The sequence below is a fragment of the Alternaria arborescens genome (genome assembly GCF_004154835.1).
Source record: "Alternaria arborescens strain FERA 675 chromosome Unknown contig_50, whole genome shotgun sequence".
Classification (NCBI taxonomy): domain Eukaryota; kingdom Fungi; phylum Ascomycota; class Dothideomycetes; order Pleosporales; family Pleosporaceae; genus Alternaria; species Alternaria arborescens.
In genome coordinates this window covers 19,649-44,581 of record NW_021167905.1, presented here as the reverse complement: position 1 = coordinate 44,581, position 24,933 = coordinate 19,649, and the positions used below count along the sequence as shown (strand labels likewise).

Genomic DNA, 24,933 nt, shown 5'->3' with positions numbered 1-24,933 from the left:
GCCCAAGCCTCACGCCGCCGTCTAGCAACGGCGTCAAGCCTCATCGCTTCCTCACCACTCAAGCGACGCGCGAAGGCCACGGCGACGCGCCCATCGATCAATCGAAACGTGTCAGTCAACGGCACACCGACGACCCGGCAACCAGTCTTAATGCACACAACACACACTTTCTCATCAACATGAGAAGTCGCTTACCTCGGAAGCGCAGTTGTCCTGTCTTCACTCATTTCTCTAAATGTCCGCACACTTCAGCCTGAATCCCTCCGAGAATCACCCAACACCACAGTAACCACACAAACACGCGCAACTACCAACTAGCCAAACACCCACGGCACTACCCACAGAGCGAACTTGCCGGCCAAGCACCCGCAAGCCACCGCGCGACCACGCGTCTTAGCCCACCCTATCCCCAAAACACGGCAACCTGACGGCGCCAATCCCATTTCAATTTCGCTAACGGCACCGCGCAGGCCTTTGTCTCCTGAAAAAGGGCTATGACGCATGCATGGTAAGCCACCACCAAGGTCAGCCCGAAAGGAGCACCCCTGGGTATCGATAGTGCGATCGACAGGGGAGCAGGGAAGCCGTTGCTGTGTCGTATTATTAAAACTGGAGCTTCTTTTGGCATGTGCGTAAACTCAAGGGGCGAAATGAAGATGTTCAATAGTTCAAACCTGGTGAAGCAACACTTTCGTCATATCACGGGAAGAAAGTTGGAAATAAGTGGGTTGGCGACGATGAAGTGATGCGCACGTGGGTAAGGCTGATGTGCTGGCAGCCCGCGGGGAACAAAGGATTTGCGTTGGATTTGTTGATGACAAGATGAGATCCCGCTCAGGGTCGATGATGTGTTGCTTGGATGTTGCCATCGTGTTGGGACACGATGCTTACCAGAGAAGCTGATGCGAGATACGCATATCTGCCATGTCCGTACGGTCTTGTTCGCGCCCAAGGCCGTAAATAGAGGCACATCAGCACGTCTCCCAATACACCGTGAGATTGCAGCACTGGGACCCGGTCGTCCCGCTCATCTATACATTCCTTTTGTCAAGCTTGCACCTCGGTCTGCTTTCGATAGGGTTCGAGCGCAATGACTGGCACAATCGGGGTGTTTTCATTATTCCAAAACGTTGAGGCTCGAACATTGGTGTCATAGCGACCCGAGGTGTGGAATCAGCCGCACCGTGAACTGCAGCTAGGATGTCTTCACACCATCTTCAACCTGGACAAGCATGGCAGGGGCATTATGAAGTCGGCTCGAAGTACATGTCCATCCCCTTGCTTGGACGTGAGAACGGCACAGCACAGTGCTTTGCTGGCATACATTCAATCACAATCACATGATATATCCCACTCATTCCAATTGACTTTAGCATGTAGGGAGATTCTCTTGTCTTCGATTCAGGCCAAGTACATTCCTACACTTTTGACTTACAATTTCGACTTCTTTCCTCCTGCTACACCCGTAACAGCCTCTCCACTGAGTAAGAAGTCTGGATACTCGAAGCCACCGACAACACCAGCCGTGTGCCATGCACCGCCATCAACAACCAGAGTCTCTCCGTTGACAAAGTTACCCGCATCAGAGAACAGATAGACCGTGGCATCAGCAATCTCCTTGACAGTGCCCCAACGACCGATTGGAATGGTCTTGGCAGCCTTACTCCTGGAGTCGGACTTTGATAGTCGCGACATGCCTTCGGTGTCCGCAATGGGTCCGGGGGCGATGATGTTGGATGTAATGCCTCTGGGTCCTTGCTCGATAGCGACGGACATGGCCATGGCGTCTACACCTGCCTTTGCGACCGAGACATGGCTTTGGAGAGGTGTGCCTTGGTAATGCAGAGTTGCGCTCACAAAGATGATGCGTCCGCCTGTTCCGTTGGCGGGCTGTGTAGTGCCATCTGTCCTGTGCTTCGCCGCTGATTCCTTCAGATATGGTAGTGTAGCCTTGACGGTGTTGTAGCTGCCCAGTACGTCGATATCGATGACGCTCTTCATGGCGTTGGGCGAGATCTGATCAATGGATGCGAGGAAGTTTCCTGCTGCGCCTGCGATGACGAAGTCGATGCTGCCGAGTTCTTTGGCGCAACGCTGTGCGGCTTGTTCGAGGAGTTCTGGCTTCCTGACGTCGACTGCGCCGATGCCGATTACTTTCGCGCCTGAACGTGCAGTTGCGATGTCTTTGGCCATATTCTCCGTCTTCTCTACGTTACGGCCGATGATGCACGCGTCTGCTCCTAGGGCGACCATGGCCCGGACTTGAGCGGAGCAGATTGATCCTGCGCCTCCCGTGCAGAAAACGACTTTGTTGTCTAAGGTATTGTTGTTAGCCTTTTATTAAGATGTAGCGCTGTCTGACGCCAGGTATTGGAACCATTCCAACTACCCAAACTCGCTCTCCCTTGTGCATGAAACGTACCGAAGATGCCATCTTTCCAGACATTGCTCACAAACTGGTACTTTTCCATAGGCATTGTGCGCGGTGTTTTCCAGGCAGGTTCCGTGCGGTCGTGCTTGTTTGATTGCGAAAGTGTAGGACTGGGGTTGATGAGTGAGCAAGCGATGACAGAAGTGAGTAATCGCGAAGTGGATAGATGTGAAGCGCGTAGAGTATAAGTAAGTGAGTATGCTCACGTCGAGTGAAAGCTACGGCCGCAAGATGGGGCGGATGATGGTAGGATACGCGGCGGTGCTTTTGGAAGCCGAGGTACGACTGGCAAGATTACTCTCTTAATGCTTGCGATGCGCTCTCGGCGACACATTGCGCGCATCGAGTACATTTTAAGGGTTGAATAGCCGTACAAGAGGCGTAGACAAAGCAAGGAGTGTCTCGGCAATAAGCAGACGTCGGATCGGATGCCTTTCTGTATTGCGGTGCCGTGCAGCACCTTGTTGACATGTGTTGCTCTTCTCCGCATTGCGCGAGTGGTAGGGGAAGCATGGGCCACGATGATTTCTCCGAAGGATGGAATACCTGCTCCGGATGAATTCCGCACCATCTCCGCAATCTACCAAGTCGCTGCAGGCACGTCAACGTGCATTGCCAGCAGATAACCCAACCACAAGAGATCCCCCATAGACAGCCCAACATAGCTCTCGCAATCTCCATTGCCATCACCATGGCGGCGCAGACAGTCTCAATATGTAAATTCGTCGGAACAATCACCCTGGGAATCGCAACAGTAAGTTGATTTCCGCCACTTCAGGCTTCGAGCTCCCCGCATGAAGCGCCAGAGCTCTAGCCGGAACACGAACTCCTTGTTCAACAGGAGGAAGTATACCAAAACGCGACGATACTAACACATATATTAGGGCGTCTCAGCAACTGTCTCCACAGTCGCCCTCCCCGCTCTCCTCGCTCTCCCTACCGCCATTGATGCTCGAACATCCCTAAACTACCTCTCCAACAAATCCACGAACCTCTCTTCATACCTCCGCCACATCACAACCTTTACTCTCTTTTCCGCCTATTGTCTATCACCAAGACGGTTCCGCCATCCTTACCTACTCTACACGTCCATCTTCTCATTCGTCTCGGGACCCGGTGTCGACTATGCCGTTAGCTTGACGGCAGGCGGTGACGAGAAGCGTCAAGTAATGGAGTTGGAGGCCCAAGGTGATGAGGTCAATGGTGAGCAGGTCCGGTTGGCGGTCGAGAGGAAGCAGAAGGTTGAGTGGGTCAAGACTGGGCTGGCTGGTGTGGCTTTTGCCATGCAGGTCGTTGGACTGTGGGGTGACGGCGCGTAGATTGACGCATTATTGTGTTCATGCAGCATCATGTCAAGACCGTTGAGCGGATGACTTTGGTGGCTATCGGGAGTAGGATTCTGAGTATATGATATTGATGTTCTTTTCTAGGTCAGGAGTAGGAGATGGAGATTGCTATTGGTATACTGTATGATTTTGTACTCTCCTTTCATGGTTTCTATGCAGGACGTACACAGGTTGTGGTTAGTGAGCGCTATTATATCCCCCTCAAGTCCCCACTTCAGCCAAACCTCTTTGACGTTGTTGCTGCATATACGCGAGACTCTGAACAGTTATGGACTTAATCATCTACCACGCCACGGTCTACAGGAACACCTAACAGACAGGCTTGAGGGATTGCGTGCTGTTGCGGCCATCCATTTTATCTACTTCTATACCCGATCATCACGGCTGGAATTCATTCATAAGGGGAGTCCGATCTGATGTCGTATTCTACAGTACATTCAGATAGATGCTTTCTGAGACAATGTCTAGGGCTTCCCCCGAATAGGCGGCATGGGCGATACGCGCATCAGCCTTACCTTGGGCTTTGCCCTGTCACAGCGATGCGCAAAAGATCTGGAGAGATTAGCCTAATGGGAGATATGATCTCATATGCCACCGTACACAAGGGGAAAACCGAACATGTATAGAGATAACAACCTTTACCTTGCAGCTTACAATAGCTCCTGATAAAAAAAACCTATAAAGATTAATAGTATTGTAGACTTCTAGTTTCCTAATTAATATCTACATAAATCTTAATACACTTTATTGTAGTAGGAAGAAGTAACCTGCTCTAAGAAGATGTTGAGTTTCTCTCTTTGATGCAGTGATGCCATACGCAACTGAATCAGGTTCGCCGCGAATACATTTGTGGCGACCTCTTGGTATTGTGTGTAGTTCGGACAGAATGAGCTTCACGCTATGACTGGCCACGTCTATGCCCACAGAGGTCGAATATTGGGACAGGGTCACCGCCTAGTCCTATGTCTTGGTCTTGTTTCCGAACGAAGACATTTCTTCTAGAAGCATTTACCTTATTTCCTGTTTTCAAAGCCATAGGCGATCTGTTGTCGTCCTAGAATTTGGCCGCTTCCTCTATATCTCGATTGTTCGCACCAAGTTACATTAGGAACCAGAATCTCCGTGGACAAGATGATTTTTAAGATAAGCAAGAACTAGAAAGGTGAGTGTAAATATGTCAGATACCGTCAGCGACTCGATGGAGTGGTGTTAGGATGCTTCGAAATGTCATTGATAGATCTATAAATAACTATATGAGAAAACGCACGATATTGGAAAACTTTTGGACAGGCTGCACTCGATCTCCGCAACAGCTCCTACTTCTGATCCGATGATCAGAAGTGCTGAGTCAGTAGATGATGTCGCCCAGGAATTGACAACCAGTAAACCCGCAAAAGGAATCAATAACACTCGAAGCAGCGCAGAAGTTGCAAAACTCGGTTGAGGCATCCTATAATTCCATACTACCATCGCCAATTCGATCCAGAGGGAGAGAGCCATGATACAGCAAAATACCGCTTTTATCTAAAGAAGCGCAGATGGCGAAGTTCAGAAGACTGGAGTGTATGGGCATTCTCCAGTCGCCACGTGAATTTGAACTTCGGTTGGGTCCTGTAAGGTAGTGCCGGAAAATTCGGATCTCCTCAAGGCGTAAGCTGAACCTCTATATATGAGGCCGCGTTATTGAGATAATCTTACCAAGGTTCCGTCTTGATACGCTTAGGTCGCCGAGCAGCAGGGTCAGGAGTAACCCTGTGCTTTGACTTCGTCATCTTATCGTAGAAGATCGCCAGATTATCGTTGTCATCTCCCTCTGATATCTCTGGATTGTTTGGAGGTATAAGTGCTGTATCATCTTCGGACTTCACCGTTTGTGGTAGCTTGTTCCGTAATTCCATTGCCTTCTCTTCAAAACTGAGAATTTGCTCTGCCAAATCAGCACGGATAGCCTTCCCTTCCTCGGTGATGCGATAGTCTATCGGAGCTTCTGCTCGAAGGCTTGTGCTCAAGTTTTCGAGCATCTTGTCAATGCCAACGAAGTGCTTGTCCAGGAGCGTACGAACTGCATCGTTAAATTCAGCCCGAAAGCGCCGGAAGACCTGGTCAACGAAGTGGGTATCTGGGTTCAGGAATAAGTCTTCCATGCGTTTCTTTTGAAACTTGAGCTTAGGCATCACGTATCGCTTTGCCGGCTTCTTCTTTCCTGATTTTGCTGGTAGGGGCGGCTTTTCCTCAGGTACCGCTTCGAAAACTTCGGTGTAAAGGTCATCGGTCATGTAAGAGATGAGGTTTCTCTCTTGACCAAACTCCATGGTTGCCGACTCAAACATCAACTTCTCAAGCTTGCTAACCTCTTCCATCATCACAATGAGTTTGGCTTGGAGCTTGTTGCGTAATGGAGCCCATCTCTTCCTTGCCTTCTCAATTGTGACCATGTTTGCGCCGGAGTCGTGGATCATGTTCGTGATCTTGTGATGAAGCTGATCTAAGCTCCCACCCAGGGCTGGTTTCATGTTTCTCATACACCCCGTATGCGCGTTGTACCACTTGTTGAAACCAGGTGCAAGTAAGTCTGCCAGTTCCTTGTTCCAGTGGCATCCGTTCTCAAGGCCTTTGGCTTTAGACGCGCCTTTCAACACAATGCCCCGGTACCTAAGAATGCGAGTGAAGGCCGCCGATCTGAGGATGAACCATTCGGTGGTCATCTTTTCTTCAAGCTGCTCTTTGAAATTCGGTATGTCCTTTTCGATTCTTTGAATGCTCTCGTCAAAACATCCTTGAAACCCTTTTTTCGCTTCTGAGAGAAGCCGGGTCATGTATCCCCTGCGAACCGCGTCGATATCATCAGCTATGGTCCGGAAATCTCCATCACGCTCTCGTTCTGAAACCGTTCTCTTTACTTTCTCGATGAATGCTGGAATCGTTGTGTTGATGTGGCGTTCATAATCTCTCAAGTTCTGTTGCGCTGGTAAAGAAAAGAGATATTCGCGAATGGCGGGAATACCAGTCATATCAGGAGATAGCGATGGCTGATTCGAAAACGCCAGTTTAGGTTTACGTATCCAGTCCATGTACTCAGAGGCAGAGGTGTGAAATATCTGCGGCATGTCCTTGGTGGTTCTGCCCTTGAGCTTCGCCGTGAGCTCTGCGTTGATGATATCTGCACGTTGCAGTATCTTTTTCTGCTTTCGGATACGTTCCAGATAAATCCGATATTGGCCCAAAGTCCTGCGCTCCTTCGAATTGACATCCTCGTCTTCGTCATCATCGTCCAGGCCAGCCTCTTGCTCTTCAACTTCCTGCAGCAACTGGTTGATGATGTCGAATTCGCCGCCTGCGCATTGAGACAACTGGTTCTTGGAAAGAGACTAAAAGAGATCAGTAAAGACACAACCCTTAGAAAGTTTGCGGCAGCCTACATCGACCTTTGTAGCGACAACTTTGACTTTTGAAGGTCCATGATGAGCGACAGCTGCACGTGTACTGTTGATGACTTTGTCGTCGGAGGCGATACGTATGGTATCTGCGAGGATGATTTCAACATCAACAGTGTCTTTGATCTTCTCCGCATGCCGGACTCTAGAAAGATTGATGTCACCCCAGCCTGACGAATGGTTAGCTGAAACTTCGGAGATAGCTCTCCGGTGAGTGAGATAGCATACCTGGGAGATCGACGATCTCTATCCCTCCTTGGAGTAGTTCATGATGGAATCTGATTGCGATGTGGTCCACGAGTGGCCATAAACATCTCTGACCTTTGACGCTAGTTAAGAATGGTCGTAATTTTTCCAACAGTTCCTTCTGAGTATCTGCCATCTTAGTCGCGATACCCTGAGAGTCAACTTGCTCTTTCTTTAGGGCTTCGTCACATTTGAGCTGACAGAGGTTGATGAACTCTCCTGATCTGTAATCAGGTACATTCCAATTCTCAAGAAATTCGTCGTACGACCCGAACAATGTTGTGAAGATATCTTCTGCGGTGTCGTTCAGACTGCGGTCCATTTCATCCTGTCCAACAGTCTTCGTACGTGGGACGTCCTCATCATCATCATCGTCGTCGACGTTGTGGTATACGTAGTACGACCGAGCGTGCTCTTTGAGTAATGCTTCTCGTTCTTCTCTAGTGAAGAACTTGATCTCTGCAAAGAACTGATCTTGACCAGTTGCGCTCTTAGGGTACTGAACGTAACGCGTTATCGAACTGGTACAAGCAGCCCCCTCCGCACCGGTGAGCGAAAGACCGTCACAGTCGAATAGAGCATTGATCGTAAGACTCTTTCCTGCACCTTGGGCTCCAATCAAAGCAACTTTGATTGCAGGGCTCAGCACGACGTGGGAGAGGTCGGTAGTCGTACGTAATAAATGCTGAAGCTCTTTGTCATTGTCTGGAGAGCCTTTCAATTGTTGAGTGACGAGTCGCGCAAGTTCTTTCATCAACTCATCGACGCTGGCTCTATCGAGTCTCCACCAGGGATCATCCGGCTTCTTCTCTTGCTTGGCGTCATATCGTGGTAGAGTCCGTTGCCCTTGAAGATATGCCGGAAACTCTTTGAGGGTGAGTATTGGGTCCATTATTATGTTCTCCAAGTGGTATAGAGAGAGAATTAACGTGTATAGCGTTGTTCAAGTTGAGGCTCGCTCAATGCATCGGTAGATCGGTATATGGTAGCCAAGAAGTTGCAATGGAGTGGAGAAGTTGATGGAGAGAAAACGAGTTAGGAGGAGCAGGTGAGGGGTTACTTATATAGCCATCCAAGTCATAGCGGGAAGCCACGTGGGGGCTGTTGTAAATAGAGTGAGAGAGTCTTAAGATCTGTAGGATGAGGGACACATCTATGTTTATTGCGGCTACCCCGCAGCAGGTGAGAGGAAACCATGGTGGTAAAATCCAATATGTAGCAGTATATCGAAAACGAATGTTCTTGCGGGAAAGGTGAGTGATGAGGTTATTATATGAATCAATCGTGTCAATTGCTTCGCGAGTAGTCCAGCTCGTCAGCTGTAATCAATTCCTTAATGAGCTTAGTATGACCAAACAGTGACTATCGATATAGACGAAACCAAGTTCTACTTTGATGAGCAAAGTAAAGGTACAGCGAGCAAATGCCCTGTAGTCAAACCTGTCCTTCTTGGTCGTCAATACCGCATGTCTTTATATGACCACACGTAGGGGTTTGAAGAAGAGCCTTGGCTAGAGGATGAGGTTGACATTATGTAATGTCAATTATTTGGTCTCCAAGGCTTGCGTCTTGTACATGAAGGGTTTTAGTTTTCCTGTACGGCATTACACGTGCTAGGACTGGTCGCAGGTGGGGTCAGGCCGGTTACCCGATTCCCAGATATGTGTGGTAGCTGATATAATGTGGCGCTTAAGAAGACGATATTGATACTGAAGGTTGAGCACAGCATTTGATGATATCTGACGAGATTTGAAAAATTCCAGAACAGAGCTGCAGGGCCTCACATGGTAAAAATGCTCAGTCCTTGCAGCGCCTTTTGACGTAATGTTCTCTGTCCCAACTCAAAAGAAGGGGGATGAAGAAACGCTGGAGAACAGATCATCCCATTCGACCAGGTCGAGATGTATTGCGTCGTTGATCTGCGAAGAATATGACTGCTGTTCTCGCAAAACATCCGACGGTAAACCCGAGAGAGTCCCTGCAGTAGCGTGAATGTCTGTCGCACTTAAGTTGTGCTCTGCTGGGTGTTGAGCATCTGCATATCTCCCTATGATCTGCATGAGTGACTCGTATAGTTTCGCTGCTGCCAGTGAATCTTCCCTTGCATCTGCTATCATCTGTAGGCCTTCCACTAGGTCACCTGCTTGAAGCATGGCTGGTATTTCACTTGGCTTGTTGAGACAAACATCCATAAGTAGAGTGATAGTGGCAACGAAGATACTGTACAGACCGGCTGGAGGTCGCTGGGGACGGCGCGCGAAGGGATTTTGAGAACGTAGAAGTGTTGTCTCGATATGAAGTAACTGGCGCGCTGATTGGAGACATGCGGCATGAGAGGACGTGTACGTTGGATCCATGTTGGACGTGCACGTGAGAGTTGCTAGATGAAGTTTGCAGCGTTGGGTGTGGAGAAGAGTGTTGAGGAAATAGGCTTGAACGAACGAGTGGTTCAAGTTTGTACAGCCGATGGTGTCCTGGTAACTGTTCAGCAGCAAAAATGCAGGAACTTCGTTCATCATTTCGACGAGCTGGCCATCCATTGTCATAATGTTAGCGCGGCGATTGGATGGGTCGGAGTTGATTTGATCGACAATGCTACGTGAGATTTCTGATAGACGGATGCGCTGAAGGAAGTACGACATATCTGTCTGTTGTGATAATGGCCGAGATTGCTGGGCCTCGTCGGTAGATAAGTCAACGTCGTTGATGTTCAGCGGCTTGTTCACGTTCATATGCAGCGGGTTAGACTGGTATACGTTTTCGCCAGACCCACCATATCTTGCTGCAAGTAACCTGTAAAATTTTAGCATTCTGTAAACGCGTGACTTTTGACTATATCCAAATAAACATACCAATCTGTAGAAGTCAGATACCACCAAACACGACGACCAATCTCAGCTTTGAGCGTTCCTGCCGTAGTAATATTGGATTCATGGTCGGTTCGATGTAGACCCAGTTCACGGCCAAGTAATAAACCGGTCGATATCAAGCACCGATATCGTAACGAAACACCCTCCATGTTGCAGATAACGTATGACAAGATGGCGATGCCTTGTATGGTCTCTAACACTAGCGCATTGCCTTCTTGGCTAGCATTTAGTGCTGTATATGTGGCTTTGATCCAAACGGATGTTTGAGAACGGGCTTGCGACGAAGATAGAAACAAGGGGAGCTCGCTTTCCAAGTTCTTCGGCGCGGTCCAAACATGCGTCGTATGAGCGATGATACCAAGCAGAAGAACAACCTTGCCAGACTGAACAAATTCACGACTCTCAATCTGGTCGTACACTTCGTTAAATGTAGCTGTTAGCGAGGGATAATGCGTGACGTGCTGAATGTAGTTGAGCTCTGTGACGTAGTAATCGAGCAGCTTCATGACCTCTTCCCGTAGTGGCAGCCATATACACGGCACTAGCCTTCCATTTTGTTTCGTGAAAGCGGGTGCTTGTGGTATCGATCGAAGTTTTCCAATTCTGAAGTCCAACTCATCTGTAAAGAAGGATTCGAGAGAGCTTTGCCCCATTGAGACAGACTCGAGATGGTCGACGATGTTTTTTACCCTGTGGATCTCGGACTGTCCGATCGTTTTGGGGTATTCTTCCGCAAGGTTGAGACTGGACTGTGACAAGAAGGTCTCGCTGTCACTGTGGCCTAGATGTTGGACTGGGACAGTGCTCCTCACGATATGCTTCTCTAACTCATTCGCACGAGTTTGAAGCACACGTATCTCATGAAGAAGTTCAGATTCCTCTGGTACAGGCGAATATGTCTTCACAGTCCGCTCTAATGGCTGATATCTGGACATAACCCCGACTGAAGCTGGTGTATGAGGGTCTTGGGTGTTGAGCGCCGCGGGAGTAGGATCGAACGTGCATACCTTGCCTCTAGACCTGCAACTTGTGCATGGTAGTGGCCGATCGCAACGAAGCTTGCGCGAACGGCAGAAGTTACATGAGTATTGTCCCTTGCGACTGAATTGCTCTCGTTTGCCAGAAGCCGGCATAGTAATCCGACAGATGGATGTGATCGATAGAGAACCACGATATAATTGCAACAATAGAAGGATTGACAGGCTTCTCCAGTAGATGGTTATGAATTACTTGGGTCTTTAGGAACTTGTCTTGAGGGACATGCCAAGATTCCGCGGGTATTCCGCGGAGAGCGAAGCGACGCTGACTGCATACACGTACCACGCTACCATGGTTAAGGACTCAATGAGCGTATCTCGTGATTCACTTGAAAAGGAGGCTTGGTTCACTTGGCTTCTTTTGTGGCCCATGTGTCATGTGAATGCTCCTGGCTACGAGGTTGGCGCTGTCGAGACCTAGGACGCACGGCAGTCTGCAGTAAGCTCGGCTTCATCCAGAATAGGAGAGTAAGACGATGGTTTCAGTTACCAGAAAGCATCCGGATAAGACGACGTTGGATGCGAGACGCTAAGATGAAAGGGCAATGGTGTTGAAAGAGTCGTAGGCAAGCGTTGAACCTGGAGACTTGTAATTACGCTAGTCATGCTCGCCAAGGTGCGGTCGTCGCTTGACTCGCAATGGAAATAATTCCATTCTTCACTTCAACCATATCTGCTTCTCCATCAACGCCAATGTACCCGATGTCATTCATCCCCCGCCATGCCTTCCCGCAAATCCCGTCACTGCCCAGGTCCTACTTCCTGGGCCACCACAAGTCCGGCCTGCAGAAGATGAAATCGCTTCTGTCCTCGATCGACCTCGTAATCGAATGCCGCGACTACCGTGTGCCGCTTACCTCGCGCAACCCCTTGTTCGAAGATGCACTCGAAGGAAAAGAACGAGTGGTAGTCTATACGAAGAGAGATCTGGGTGGTGGGTCACGAGACAATCGAAATGAGGATGTCATCGCGAAATGGCATCATCCTACAACGACCATGTTTGTGAGGAACGGCAAAGATGCAGAGGGGGAGACCAGTGGTCGGAAGAGTGTCATCAAGCTTTTGGATATCCTGAGGGAGCATGCGCGGAAGAGGTGGAAATTGGTCGGACACCGCGTCATGGTAGTGGGGATGCCCAACGTGGGTAAGTCCACGCTGCTCAATGCATTGCGCGCGCAAGGAATCGGCAAAGGCAAGGTTGCAGCTACCGGCGCTCAGCCTGGCGTAACGCGTAAAGTCAGTAGCAGCGGTGTGAAGATCATACCGAGCGAAGACGACATGGAAGCAGCGGACGGTGGGGCGAAGAAGAAGCTTCAAGGTGTTGGAGGAGGTGTATATCTTCTTGATACACCCGGTGTCTTCATCCCATACGTTCCCAACGCGGAAGCTATGATGAAGTTGGCACTTTGCGGCTCCGTGAAAGATACAATCATTGCACCAGTCATGCTTGCAGATTACCTACTCTACCACCTCAACCTCCAATCGCCTACGCTCTATTCTGAATACGCACCGCCTACCAACGATATCATCCAGCTTCTGTCTGAAATCGCGAAGAAGACTGGTAGGCTGGGTAAGGGTGGTGTCATTGACACAGAAGCGACATCGCTGTGGATGATACAGAAGTGGAGGAATGGCATGATGGGACGCTTCCTGTTGGACGAGATCGATGAGAAGAGTCTGGAAAAGGCTAAGATTGACGAGGAGGGTCTTACACCTAGCCTGAACCAGGCTAGAAAGGCAGAGAGGGAGAGGCGTAGGGAGAGAAACAAGGCGAGAGGGGAGAAGTGAGGTTACCAAAGCCATACACTGATTAGACATATATTGCACACTGCTTGTAGCACATAGCATATATATTAGGATTCCAAAACAAAACACTTGCAACCTACATGTTCGAAGTGAAAATCGCCCTGTTCTCACTACACAATCGTCCGCGCCGCGTTCAGAACATAAAGCGGTCAACCTGCTGCAGTCACTTCATCACGCGTATTGAGGTCAATCCCTCCTTCCAATTCAGCACCTTGACATGCTCATGTAGAATTGCTTTCTTTCATCACTGATGGTCTTCGAAGAACGCATAAACACAATCTTTGTCTCCTATTGTTTCTCGATATAGTCAAGACCTCGAAATATGTCCAAGCCGTTGAGTTCTATGAGAGTCTCGATGTGTGTCGAAGAAGTCAAGGACGTAGGCTGGTCTTTGATCAACTGAACCAATTACCTAGAAAAACTTGATACCCCACAGGACTAGGCCCAGAAAGCTGATCTTGCACGGTAGGCGTCATGGAACATGTTGTGACTATGATCGTTATTGTGATGTTGGGTGTACGCTTACAAGACGAATAACCTGTAACGTTTTCTCTCGCACCGAAGGGAGCTCCAGGACGCCAGTGTAGTGGTTTGCAATGTCCCCAGTCATACACATGACTGCAGCCCGGGCATGCTCGATGGAAGGATGACAGACCTTTGTTCTTCAATAGCGAAACGACAAAGGGCTGAGACTGACTGTGCAGTTCTGATGAGGGCTGAGGTGATGAAGTTCAATGCGATAGAGTGTATTCAGGTGGTGGTACGGTGTCTGCCATACGTGGCGCCATGTGTCTTGAGTCAAGCTCGTATGCTGGAGCATCTACCCCTAATTCCGTTGGTAACCGGGTTGTATCTACCTCGTAACGTTGCGCCATGGGATCTAGCTCCTGGTACTCTGGCTCAGGACCTGCTTCAAAAGGGTCGATGGCTTGATTAGGCGTCTTCTTCCAGCTTGTGACGACTTGTACAGGCTGGGTGCAAGCGATGCCTGTCCACTCACGATCCGCACATCTTCCTGAAATTTCAATCTGCAGCTCGTATTCTAAGTTTATGCCATAGCTCGTGAAGCTTGGGGTACTTTCTTTTGGGATCTCGATATTTGCTACGTCCAGAAGATTGAGTCCATCGTATAGCGGAAGTTCATGTTCTTTCTCGAATTTCTCGTCGCAGAGGACGATGCTCTTCTTGTCTGAGGTATTGACCGCCCTGGTGGCGTGTCGCCCGAACTGTTCACCAGGCACGAATATGTTTGTCATCGCGTTCAGCTGAACTTTCAAGCGCCTGAGAAATAGATCGGGAGGGTAGGGAAGCGATTCTGAACGTTTCAGATGCTGCACTGTCACAATGACTGGAACCATAAAACCAGTGACCAGAACGCTAGCAGGAGTGGCGAATAGATTGAATTGAGCGTAGGGTATCTCCGCAAAGCTTTGAAGACCGAAGAGCATTTCATTGTCGACAAGTTTGTCCTTGAACCTTCCGAGTTTGCTGTGTTTTTCGCTGTAATTAGGGTACAGTTTGCGTGAACGGATCAACTTTTGGCGGCTACAGTGCTTGGGCAATTTGTTCCCAAAGTTTAGATCCGGTTGGAGGAGCGCCGGATGAAAGTCTGGGGCTGGTGGCATGTACTTGATTTCTTGTCGAATCTTCAAAGGCTCTCTTTTCGGTACATCGGACTCCATGTAAGCTTCCAAGTGGTACAAGACTTGTGGACTTGTGGGGGTGGGGCCGCTAAGACTTGGTGGCAGTGGGAATCCTGGGGAATGCTGGAATCGGGGGTGGTTGTAAGAATCCGTTGGATGCACCCAGAGTCTCTCGGCTGGCGGATGTAGAGTCGCATGCTGCGGAACGTCGAAGGAAAAAGGCAGTTCAACTTTGGTGGGGTCTGTCGCGTTTCTGGTGAGACGCTGGAAGTCATCGCCTGTGGATGTGTAGAGGTATTGGGAACTTCGGCAAAGGTCGACTCGGAAACTCCTGGCGTTGTCATCCACAAGTACAGAGAAGCCCTTTAAGCTTATGCTTATGCGATGAGGTCGCGATGCGGGCTCCACGAGTAGCCTGCCTTGGACGCGATCTCCACTTGTGTAGAAGACTGGCGGATTGAGCACATCGATGTACACGGAGTTGTCCCGGCGATTAGCTCGAGAGCCAGTCGCAGAGGCCGACAATGCCATGATCAGGTGACGTTGAACTCGGTAATGGGAGCCTGGAGATGATCAATCTGGAAGAAAGGCTTGCATTGTATATAAGGCTGCGAAAGGGATCATGCATCGACGGCGACATCGCTTCGCTGCCGCCCCTTCTCCTCGGAACTAGCCATACCAAGCTTCTGGGGTCACATGCAGTAGCCGAAGTTCCAGCTTGGTATACGGGGTTGATGGTACTGGACGCCCTGAAGGCCTAAAGACGTTTGGATCAAGGCTGGTAGCTCCGCCACAATGATTTTGAAGGATGCGGGAAAACATGTCATTCAAATTTCCGAACATGAGCCCGTCCTGGTGTTGTTGGTGGTTTCCCCCGCTGGGGAGGCGCTTTGTGGTGATGCTCATTGGTGGTGTTGGTGGCCGGGGTCGTGCCGTCATCGATGGAGGGCGCGACTCGCGACTTTTTGATTATCTACTACGGACGCCCGCTCGAACAAACATCCCCAGCAATGTCGTCCACCTACACATGCACAGCCTGCTCCAAGGCCCTATTGAGGTCTTCGTCTTCGCTGCTACAGGTACATAGCCACCACCCATGACCAAAGCGGATATTAATTGTCGTAGCGGACCCATAGAGCATCTCTCCGCCAAGCGCGACGAACAATTTCTACCACTTCGCCTACCTCATACTATGCGTCGCAACATCTTTCGGCCGACGTCAGACCCGAGGCAATCAAGAAGCCGCATCCCGCTGTTGCGTCCGGTGTGACTGGACTCGCTCAGAGGCTGCGCGAAAAGGCACCGTTGATGACCGAAACCTACGTCGCATATGGCGCAACACGAGACCTCATCAAGGAATGCACGAAGCCGGGTGAATACAAAATACCCCAGGCGCTGTTGAAGCGCGGTGAGATACCAGTTGACGAGAATGGTGTGCACCTGGGCGAGGGCGAGGGCTGGTGGTACGACAGTAGGTGCTAGAAATGACGACAGGCAGGCATTCGCTAACAACTTGCACAGCCCTCGGACTTAAGCCGACTTTCTCGAATTGGGCCCAAATCACCTTCATCCACATGTACATGCTGCAAGTCCGTTTCCGCATGTTCCCCCAGTCACATGCGCCTGTGTGGATCCAGCACCTCACCAACCAGGCCTTCTACGCCGCCGAGGACCGTCTTGTGATATGGCACAAGTTCAACGCCAATTCGCTGCGTCAGAAGCATCTAAAGGACATGTTCTCACAATGGCGTGCCGTGCTCCTGTCGTACGATGAGGGTTTGATGAAGGGTGACGCTATGCTTGCCGCGGCTGTCTGGAGAAACCTGCTTGGCGCAAAGGAAGATGTCGACTTCGAGAAGCTAGCGCAAATTGTAGGATACATGAGGAAAGAGCTGAAGAGGCTGGATAACGCTACAGACGATGAAGTGGCGAATGGGACATGGACTTTCAAAGGCAGCCCAGGAGACGAAGCTAACGTTGTCAAAGCGCCAAGCCGTATGATGGCGACTGAGACTGCAAAGGCGTAGTCCACGAATAGAATGTAGGAAAAAGGGCATGTATCAGTATTGTATATATAGTATACGAAAGATATGAAGACCAAGAGCAATGTATTCGCATCACACTCTATACCAAATTTGATCTTGTCATACAAAGTGAACAGGACTGACAGCATGGCTGAAGATTATCCCCAACCACAGTTCACGTATCATTAACGTTCTTGAATGCTCAAGCTTAACGCTTTTTGCAACTCTTCCTCGTCGTCCTCTGTTGCTGTGGCGCGGCCTTTGCCTTTGTTTTGATGATGAGCTTCCAAAAGACTCTGCTTCTTAACATACTCCATTACAATCTCTTCTTCCGTTTTCTCTTGCGCTGTTTTCTCCCCTAGGTGTTGTGCCTGAAACTCGTCCTGCGTAGTACCCGCAAGGTGGCCGTGGTCATATGAAGGAGGTGGTTGGGCACTCGATGACCCATTAGTTATAGGTACCGCCTTCCTTGCTGTTTGTTGTGTCATCCCTCTTGTCCGCTCATTGTTGAGTTCCTCCTGGTTACTTTCGTTACCCATCCGTCCATGCTCCTTCAAACTTTGGGCCATAACCTGCTTCAGCTGTTCCTCATATTCCCAAGCTTCTCTTGCGTGTCGTTGGGCTTCAGCTTCGCTAGACGCCATTGCCTTGAGTAAATCCTGATCTGCTTCATGATCCATATCTCCTTGTCGTTCGGATTCAAGTGGAGATATGCTGTCTTGCGTCGCATTCATACTGGAACGATCTTCCGGATTTCCACGTGACGTTTCTTGGAAGGATCGGCGGACAGTGCCACTGATATCAGCCGCTCCTAGCAATTCGTTGCTATCAGTGGTATGTAACGGGTACTGCGAGTTTCTTGTGGTAAGCATATCGTTTCCGACAGTTTGGACAAGACTATCTGTGGATTGAGCTGAACATGTAGCAGCTACAGAATCCCGGTAGGTCTCACCATCATCCGTCTTTCCTTTCCGCTGTGCATCCAATATGTCTTGTACCATCTCGTCCGCGCTGTGCTTCTTCTTCAAATACTTCTGGATCATCTTCCAGCGGTTGATAACGTCTTCTTTTTCTGCATCGGAGCTCTGTAACCACTCTTGATATCCTTGAGCTGTCCTAGATGTGACAACGTAGGTTTGCACGTTGTTACCAAATAGCTTTTGTACCTCCTTGTGCACTCCCTTCATCATATGACTAGGGATGCCAAAGAGGGCAGCACCTGGTTTGGTAATAAAACCTCCAATGCCTTTGCCAATTCCCTTGAAAAAGCCGCTGGTACCTTCCTTTTGAGCACCTTTCCAGGGTTGGGTAACTAGACCAGTAACGCCGTCATACCAGCCAAACCCAAACTCTCTTCCTACCGCTTTCATGCCTGACTTGAGATCGCTGACCTTTTCTTGAGGGCGTACAGTGTCGTCGCCCCAGAGCTTGGGGGCATTGTGAAAGCCCCTAGTGATACCCACTGACATATTCATAGGCGATTGTATACCCTCCTTGACAATGCGCCCAAAACCTCTACTTGTACGCAGGCCAGTAGGGCGCATCATATCGCGATCTTTGCATACCGACATGGAGCTTGATCCTATACTTGGAGTGCGAGGTGCTGTACTAGGGGGATTGGGAACAGTATGAGCGCGAGTAAGAGGTTTCTGCATAGCTGACGCAGCTGAACTCTCCCCTAAAAGCGATGTCTCGCTTCTCTTTGCGACAGTCTGTACTGATACCTGAGATTGTGATCGGTTGTACTTGAAAGGAGCTTGTACGGCTTTGAACGTCTCCGAAGGGAGATCAGCTACTCCCATAGACATGCTGCCAAATGCCCTACAAGTGGCTGTGAAGAATCCAGATACGGGATCCCAGGGCCCTTCATCTGTGCAGTACTCCTGTGGTCTAAAGAGTTTCAAGTCGTGAAAATCCAGGAGATTTGCGTTTGCTAAAGTGCAGGCAGCAAAAGCGCTCAGCTTGAGTTGCGTGCGTTTGAGGCGCCACGAAGCTACCCGGGATGGTGCAAGTGTGCAGCGCAGTCGGTCAACTTCGAGATACTGATGAAATGACTGAGCACCCATATCGCTGCCTCGCTCCGCTGCAATCTTGCTTGCCAGCTCTTCAGCGCGACTCAGGCTTTCGGCCTTCAAGCAGAAATTGATAGCGTCTGCTAGGTTGTCTGACGTGAGTTGCTTGTATGGGATCGGATCAGGGCCAGCACCAGCTCGTGCAATCATAGCGCCCCAGAAAGGTTGGTCCCCGAAGAAAGGAATGACCAACGTTGGCCGACCTGCGTTAAGTCAATATTTAACCAACATGTTGAACGTAGATGATTGACTTGCCAGCTGCAATACCTGCAGATGTGGAGATACGAAGTCAGTGTATGTATCACATCCAGGTTGTACAGCTACAACTTACCTGCCGCTGTGGTCCCTGCGCCACCATGGTGAACTACACAAGCCACTTGTTTGAAAAGCCAATCATGCGGCACATTACCTAACATGAAGACGTTTTCAGGTACATGAAGCTCGTCTGCACCCATACCTCCCCACCCTTTGGAAAGTAGGACGCGCTGACCACCCGCAATCTTCTTTGCTGCTTCAAAAATGAGTTCTGTCATGGCGTTTGGATCGTCTAGAACGATGCTCCCAAATCCTATGTAGATAGGAGGTGGTCCAGCGTCAAGAAAAGCCTGGAGATCAGAAGCAGGGGTGTAGCCGGAGGCTAGATTGAGGAAATAGAACCCGGAGATGGAAATGTGCGGACCCCAGTCTTTTGGTTTCGAAATCAGTGCTGGAGACCAGCAGTACGTGTGAGGGATTTTGAGACGTTGAAGCATTCCAGGAGCCCAGATCATACTTACGGGATCTAAACCGAGACATTTGGCTCTGAATCGGTTAATGATGTCGCCCAAGCCCTGCCACGTGAGGGCTTCAATCATGACATAACTTATATAATTCGTAAGTTGAGGATCTGCATTGGAAGACTGGATGTTGGTCAAAGGATGAGGGAACGCCTGGGTGGGAGAGTATGGCATAGTGAACATGATATGAAGCGGTATCCCCAATTTCTCTGCGCAATGAACATGTGCAAAGCTCGGCGGATTCGCAATGATACAATCTGCAACAAAGGGGAAAGATCTTGATGCGGCTTCTGGACCAGGGTCGTTCACGGATTGATCTGAAGCGTTGTCGTTGGTGATGCCGTCACCTGTTTCGTAACACGATCGCCAGCAGCCTTGAATGTATTCGGCAACATCTCTTCTTCGCCGACCAACATCTCCGCTTGCTAGACTACGAAAACCAGGCATCAATCCAGGATTCTTGACCATGAATGCCATTAGCTGGGAAGGATCCCCGCCAATACTGAAGAACTCCAGGCCATTCTCTTGGACAAACTCCTTGAAATTTGGGTGAGTCGCTAAACGTACACGATGGCCGTAGGTCTCTTTCAAGACCTTCCCCAGCGCGACGAAGGGTTGCACGTCTCCGCGCGAGCCGACGACCTGAATAACAACGTTCAAGGGCGGGGGTGGAGGAGCCCCTTCCTCGCCTCCTAATGAGGGCGGTATATATGTGGGAGGAGCCGGACTGCTGTCTTGGACACTTTTGAGGTGGTCACGTAAAGCAGGAGTAAAGACCTGGGATAAACGACGGTTGAGCTGATTGATGCGGATATTGACACGACCGTCGTCGGTCACAGATGCGCTGGTGCCTAAACCATCTTTTTCATTCCGAATTTCGCCATAGATGTCGCCGTACGGAGGTGGTGGAACTTCATCATCGCTCACATCGGCAGTGAGGAGGTCGGTCTGCTGTAAAAGAACCTCTTGTCTCGTTGGTCCTGCAGTTTCAGTCTGGCTTGCAGCGGCGGCCGCAGCGTGTGCTTGCTGAAGCATGGAATGCTGCACGACGGACTCTGGAACAAACTGGTCATTCTCTAGTGGAGTTTGTGTGGTCATGGTTTGAACGAGACAAGACAGGCTGCACTTGAGGTTTCGTCCCGAGCAAGCACGACACCAGTACCACCTATATTGTCAAAGAGAGGCTGATGCCGTTGGATACGAATAGCCCCAAGCATCGTATAAGCACACCTGCCTATACTGGCCATCAACGATTCCAAGGTCATCTTAGTGGTGGGCGATGCGCATGAGAAGGATTTACACGCGGTTGCGAAGGCTTAGATGGGTAGACCTTGCGAGGCTAAAACTCGGGTAATCGTCAACCCGTAATGACGTCATTCATAGTAAATGCTTTTCCGAACATGGCAAGACACGATGATATGTGATATGCGCAAGCACGTATGTTTCCAACTGTGCCTGTACATTTAGACCCTTGTAGAGAAGAAAGAGCTGAGCATCTTTCTTTCCAACATTCATTTGCTTCTCCTCGTCAAGTGTTCGTCATTCGATATTGTGTTCATCCAGTATGCAAGATTGCTCAGAACCTTGGGAGACTAACATGTGATGCACAATGTGCGGTATGGTAAGAGACAGGTGGACACAACTGATCACATAGTAGCCACAACAAAGTCCATAAGAGCGGAACTGTTGCATCAAAGCGCTAATGACATGAAGGTTGGTTCACTGGATGGCTAGTGCTATCTCGTCGCTATATCCACTAACGATCCGTCCCACTCAGCATCCGTATACGATTCTGAAGCCCTGCACCGGGAATGCAGGAGGCCCAACATTGGAAAATTCCCAGTAATTCGGCGCAGACGGACTGTCATACATCATGGCCATCTGGAATGACAATGTCTGATTGCATGCTGTCGCATTGATGGCGGCGACGCCGCCGACACTCCTTGTTCTCTCTAGCGCTTGGCTTTGACCATTGACCGTACCGAATAACAAGGCATCTTTCTCTTCTTCATATGTATTCCATGTGGCGATCGCACCAGCTTCTCGTGCGACTTGGTATACGTTGAAGCTTGGGTTTGGACCGGAGATCTTTTGGAGCTCGAAGCGTGGGAGTACGAATTCTAGGCGGCAGGTGTAATTCGATGTGCTGTCGGGTAGGCCCTGAAACTGTACTCGCGTAGCGATCTCACCGGCATCCTTGAGTTGGCGGCGTAGCATGAAGAATTGCTTGGCTTGATGTAGGTGGTCGATATCGTAGTCGGGATAGCGCGCGTTGAGGACAGTGAGATCGGCTGGGTAAACTTCGTGGCATACATATTCGGTCGAGTTAGAGGGAGGAGGGTTTGCGGCAGTGAGTTCGCCTTCACAAAGATGAGCGGTCGAGTTACAGATTGTATGGTTTTCCAGGAACGTTGAATTTGGTTGCGGGTATGGTGCACCGGAAGCATGCTGAGAGAAAAGAGTGGCGAGCGAAAGAATTGCGATGCTAAACATCTTCTTTCTTCGAGCAGTATCCTTTGAGTTGTGTTGATTGGAAGGCTCAATAGAATAATGATAAGTAAATCTAAGACGTCTGGTAGGTAGCTTTGGGATAATGAGGTGGTATTAGGAAGCGTTTGAGAGTTGACAAGGAGCAAAAGGTTCGTCGTCGAAGAACATTGGATGTTACCCAAATATCGATCTTTCCCTCACTGCGTAATATGGGCATGAGCAGATTGCCATGTGGAAAGTGAGATACGCTGCATGCGCTTTCAGTCGGCTGATGACAAGTTCGACTGAGGCCTTGCCGCTGCTCGACCCGGATTTATAATGAACCATACTTGCCATCGACACAGGATGCTTTGGATGATTGCTTTCTTCAGATTAAACTTAAAATGTAAGTGAGAGCAATTCTGGTGTGTAAGACGTGTGCAGACACCACCCTCGGCTATCACAATACAGAGATCTTGCAGACCCATGGAACCTTTTGCCGATGCAATGCCGGTAAGTGGAAAGATATTGGTACGCATGTCGTGTGTAGAGTGATGTGTTCAAGACTAGGTGAGCTGCGCGAACCAGTAATGACGCGGTCCTAGCAAGCCCATACTAGGTAGCGACGTCACTCACGCGTGGGCCAGTCGCGACCTCGGGAGTGAACGTCAATGTCTTCTCACGTCTACTACCTGATTCTAGGACAATCTGAGGCCTAAGAGACCGACTTTAGTAGTACGATGTCCGTCTCTTCCGCTCCCACTTCGATAGCTATCTCCACGTTGTGCGAGCCGTCGTTTACATCCTGCGCTTCTGTAATATGTCCATTCCGATAGATACCATATCGCCCAGCAGGCAAGTTCTTGACAAGGAGCCGGACGCTTGATGTCATCAGTTTTTCCCTCAAAGTATGTGATGGAAATTAAAACTTACCTCTTCGTGGAGCCATCCCAAGTCCGCATAGTAACAACGAAAGCTCCTTTCCCTGAATCCCAGCTACCCCTAAGGAAATCGACGTTGGAAGCCAGGCTGATCTCATCGACGAACGGAAAGCTTGAGAAATGCTCCCTCGACCACGGCTTGTCCCACATCTTTTTCTGGCCGTCTGGAACGTTGAGGCGCGCATAGGCGACGGCACCGTTGCCCGTAAAAGGGTCTACGAACTTCCAGTTCCCATGCTCGTCCGCCTGGCTGTCATTACGTGGGTAGAAGAGGCCACCATTTTCCCACGTTGGGTTGAAGAACGTGTCCGCATGACGCAGGAGACCATCGTTCAGGGCTGGGTCTGCAACCTCAGATACCCACTGAGCAACATAGCCATATACTGGCTGCGCAAATGGCATACCAGGCGCTTCTTCGAGCTCTTTCGCCAAATTCTGTGCCCTTTGTTTGGTGCTCCAAGCTTGCGGATCCACGCCCTCACTTTTGGTGAGCTCGCGAATAATTTTGGCGACCTTCTCGTCGTTCACATTCACTCTTCCATCGGAGGCCTTCGTGAAGAAGCCAAGAGATTGCTCTGGGAAGAGCGAATGGACGGATTCAGAGTTCCAGCCGTTCATAAATGCAGATGTCCTTCTGTACTGTCAACGGTCTGATATCAAATCATGCTATAAGCAACGTCTCGGCTTACCAGGCGGTGATTCCGACACCTCCGGGTACTATACGATCTTGTTTTACCATATACCAATTGATGAAAAACTTGTCATCCTGCAGAAAGCCACCCTCCTTATCCCAAGCCGCAGTATAATTCTTCAGAACCTTGTCAGCCACAGCCGTTCCATCGCGGATGTCATTGTACCGCATCGCGATAATCTAAAAACAGTAAGCAAATCTCCCTCAGTTTTTGAATGGATCAAATCGCACCGGAAATTGGTTGCAGACGATGAAAATGCTGTTCGGCTCACAGCAGACGCCCTTCCAGTTGTGCCGCTCCATCTCGGCAAGAATAGCATCCTGAAGGGAACTGCGGGTGTAGGTAAACTTTTCTGGCCCGAAACCCCAGAATATCGGATCCCAATGGAACGTTAGCGCCTCCGGCTGATTGTACTTGTCGTCGTCGAAGAGCATTGCGTGCAATGAGACCATGAGGAGGAGATGTCCAGAGTACTTGGAGACACTAAAGTTAGACCACGTTAAACCATTTTAGTGTTGTACGCACTCACCATGATATTCTCTTGCTTGTTTGGATCCGCCCAGGGTTTACGCATCTCAACCAAGTCGGGATCCACAAGCTTTCCGCTCTGGCTGGTCAGGTACCAATAACCCCAGACTTCCCTCCGTAGCATCTTGTGGATGAGTTGCTCTAGTAAGTTCTTGAAAATTGATCGTAGAGCAGGTAGTCGATGATAGTGAGCGCTCCCAGCGGCATATGTCATGGTCGCCAATTGATAGCGGTAAGCATCGAGCCACTCTTGACCGGGGTCCTGGGTGCCCATATGGTGCCACTCGCCATCGGGCTGGGAAGCCAGATTATGGAAATGGCGGAGGTGACCGGCCTGTTCATTGGAAAGTTTAGGGAACTCAGACAGAAAGTCTTCTGTAAGTTTTGCAGGAAGGCCGTCTCGTTTGACGTCGACATCTTTATTTCCAACCATGTGGAGCATCTCTTGGGTAGTAGTCATGGTAGCCATGGTCTCGAGACGAAGTTATGTTGATGCTCTGTATCGCAAATGAAGACAGTAAGAAGATCATGAAGTCTTCAGAGGGGCAGACGGATGAATATTGAGCAGACACATGCTGCGGGTAAGCAGTGTAGATTGGATAAAAGTAGGGCGGTTCC

At 49.7% G+C, this 24,933-nt stretch overlaps 10 protein-coding genes across 10 annotated transcripts; 3 read left to right on the top strand and 7 right to left on the bottom strand.

Annotated features, from left to right (window-relative positions):
• Nucleotides 1-1,431: 1,431 nt before the first annotated feature.
• Nucleotides 1,432-2,477, bottom strand: AA0111_g11440 (hypothetical protein; the record flags this gene model as incomplete). Its single annotated transcript, XM_028645306.1, has 2 exons — nt 1,432-2,315; nt 2,423-2,477. 2 exons carry the CDS (start codon nt 2,475-2,477, stop codon nt 1,432-1,434), a joined length of 939 nt encoding a protein of 312 aa, XP_028500956.1.
• Nucleotides 2,478-3,122: 645 nt separating this feature from the next.
• AA0111_g11439 (hypothetical protein) lies at nt 3,123-3,750 on the top strand (the record flags this gene model as incomplete). Its single annotated transcript, XM_028645304.1, has 2 exons — nt 3,123-3,185; nt 3,316-3,750. 2 exons carry the CDS (start codon nt 3,123-3,125, stop codon nt 3,748-3,750), a joined length of 498 nt encoding a protein of 165 aa, XP_028500972.1.
• Nucleotides 3,751-5,471: 1,721 nt separating this feature from the next.
• On the bottom strand, nt 5,472-8,349 carry AA0111_g11438 (hypothetical protein; the record flags this gene model as incomplete). Its single annotated transcript, XM_028645303.1, has 3 exons — nt 5,472-7,145; nt 7,197-7,381; nt 7,440-8,349. The coding sequence occupies 3 exons, from the start codon at nt 8,347-8,349 to the stop codon at nt 5,472-5,474; spliced, it is 2,769 nt and encodes a 922-aa protein (XP_028500971.1).
• Nucleotides 8,350-9,298: 949 nt separating this feature from the next.
• Nucleotides 9,299-11,262, bottom strand: AA0111_g11437 (hypothetical protein; the record flags this gene model as incomplete). Its single annotated transcript, XM_028645302.1, has 2 exons — nt 9,299-10,250; nt 10,310-11,262. The coding sequence occupies 2 exons, from the start codon at nt 11,260-11,262 to the stop codon at nt 9,299-9,301; spliced, it is 1,905 nt and encodes a 634-aa protein (XP_028500980.1).
• Nucleotides 11,263-12,003: 741 nt separating this feature from the next.
• Nucleotides 12,004-13,152, top strand: AA0111_g11436 (hypothetical protein; the record flags this gene model as incomplete). Its single annotated transcript, XM_028645301.1, has 1 exon — nt 12,004-13,152. The coding sequence occupies one exon, from the start codon at nt 12,004-12,006 to the stop codon at nt 13,150-13,152; it is 1,149 nt and encodes a 382-aa protein (XP_028500979.1).
• A 749-nt stretch (nt 13,153-13,901) lies between these two features.
• On the bottom strand, nt 13,902-15,344 carry AA0111_g11435 (hypothetical protein; the record flags this gene model as incomplete). Its single annotated transcript, XM_028645300.1, has 1 exon — nt 13,902-15,344. The coding sequence occupies one exon, from the start codon at nt 15,342-15,344 to the stop codon at nt 13,902-13,904; it is 1,443 nt and encodes a 480-aa protein (XP_028500978.1).
• A 479-nt stretch (nt 15,345-15,823) lies between these two features.
• On the top strand, nt 15,824-16,840 carry AA0111_g11434 (hypothetical protein; the record flags this gene model as incomplete). The annotated part of the gene is made up of 3 exons (XM_028645299.1): nt 15,824-15,892; nt 15,939-16,284; nt 16,335-16,840. 3 exons carry the CDS (start codon nt 15,824-15,826, stop codon nt 16,838-16,840), a joined length of 921 nt encoding a protein of 306 aa, XP_028500977.1.
• A 182-nt stretch (nt 16,841-17,022) lies between these two features.
• AA0111_g11433 (hypothetical protein) lies at nt 17,023-20,783 on the bottom strand (the record flags this gene model as incomplete). Its single annotated transcript, XM_028645298.1, has 2 exons — nt 17,023-19,112; nt 19,319-20,783. 2 exons carry the CDS (start codon nt 20,781-20,783, stop codon nt 17,023-17,025), a joined length of 3,555 nt encoding a protein of 1,184 aa, XP_028500976.1.
• Nucleotides 20,784-21,458: 675 nt separating this feature from the next.
• AA0111_g11432 (hypothetical protein) lies at nt 21,459-22,178 on the bottom strand (the record flags this gene model as incomplete). Its single annotated transcript, XM_028645297.1, has 1 exon — nt 21,459-22,178. One exon carries the CDS (start codon nt 22,176-22,178, stop codon nt 21,459-21,461), a length of 720 nt encoding a protein of 239 aa, XP_028500975.1.
• Nucleotides 22,179-22,869: 691 nt separating this feature from the next.
• On the bottom strand, nt 22,870-24,784 carry AA0111_g11431 (hypothetical protein; the record flags this gene model as incomplete). Its single annotated transcript, XM_028645296.1, has 5 exons — nt 22,870-23,035; nt 23,088-23,726; nt 23,785-23,966; nt 24,018-24,260; nt 24,317-24,784. 5 exons carry the CDS (start codon nt 24,782-24,784, stop codon nt 22,870-22,872), a joined length of 1,698 nt encoding a protein of 565 aa, XP_028500974.1.
• Nucleotides 24,785-24,933: the final 149 nt, after the last annotated feature.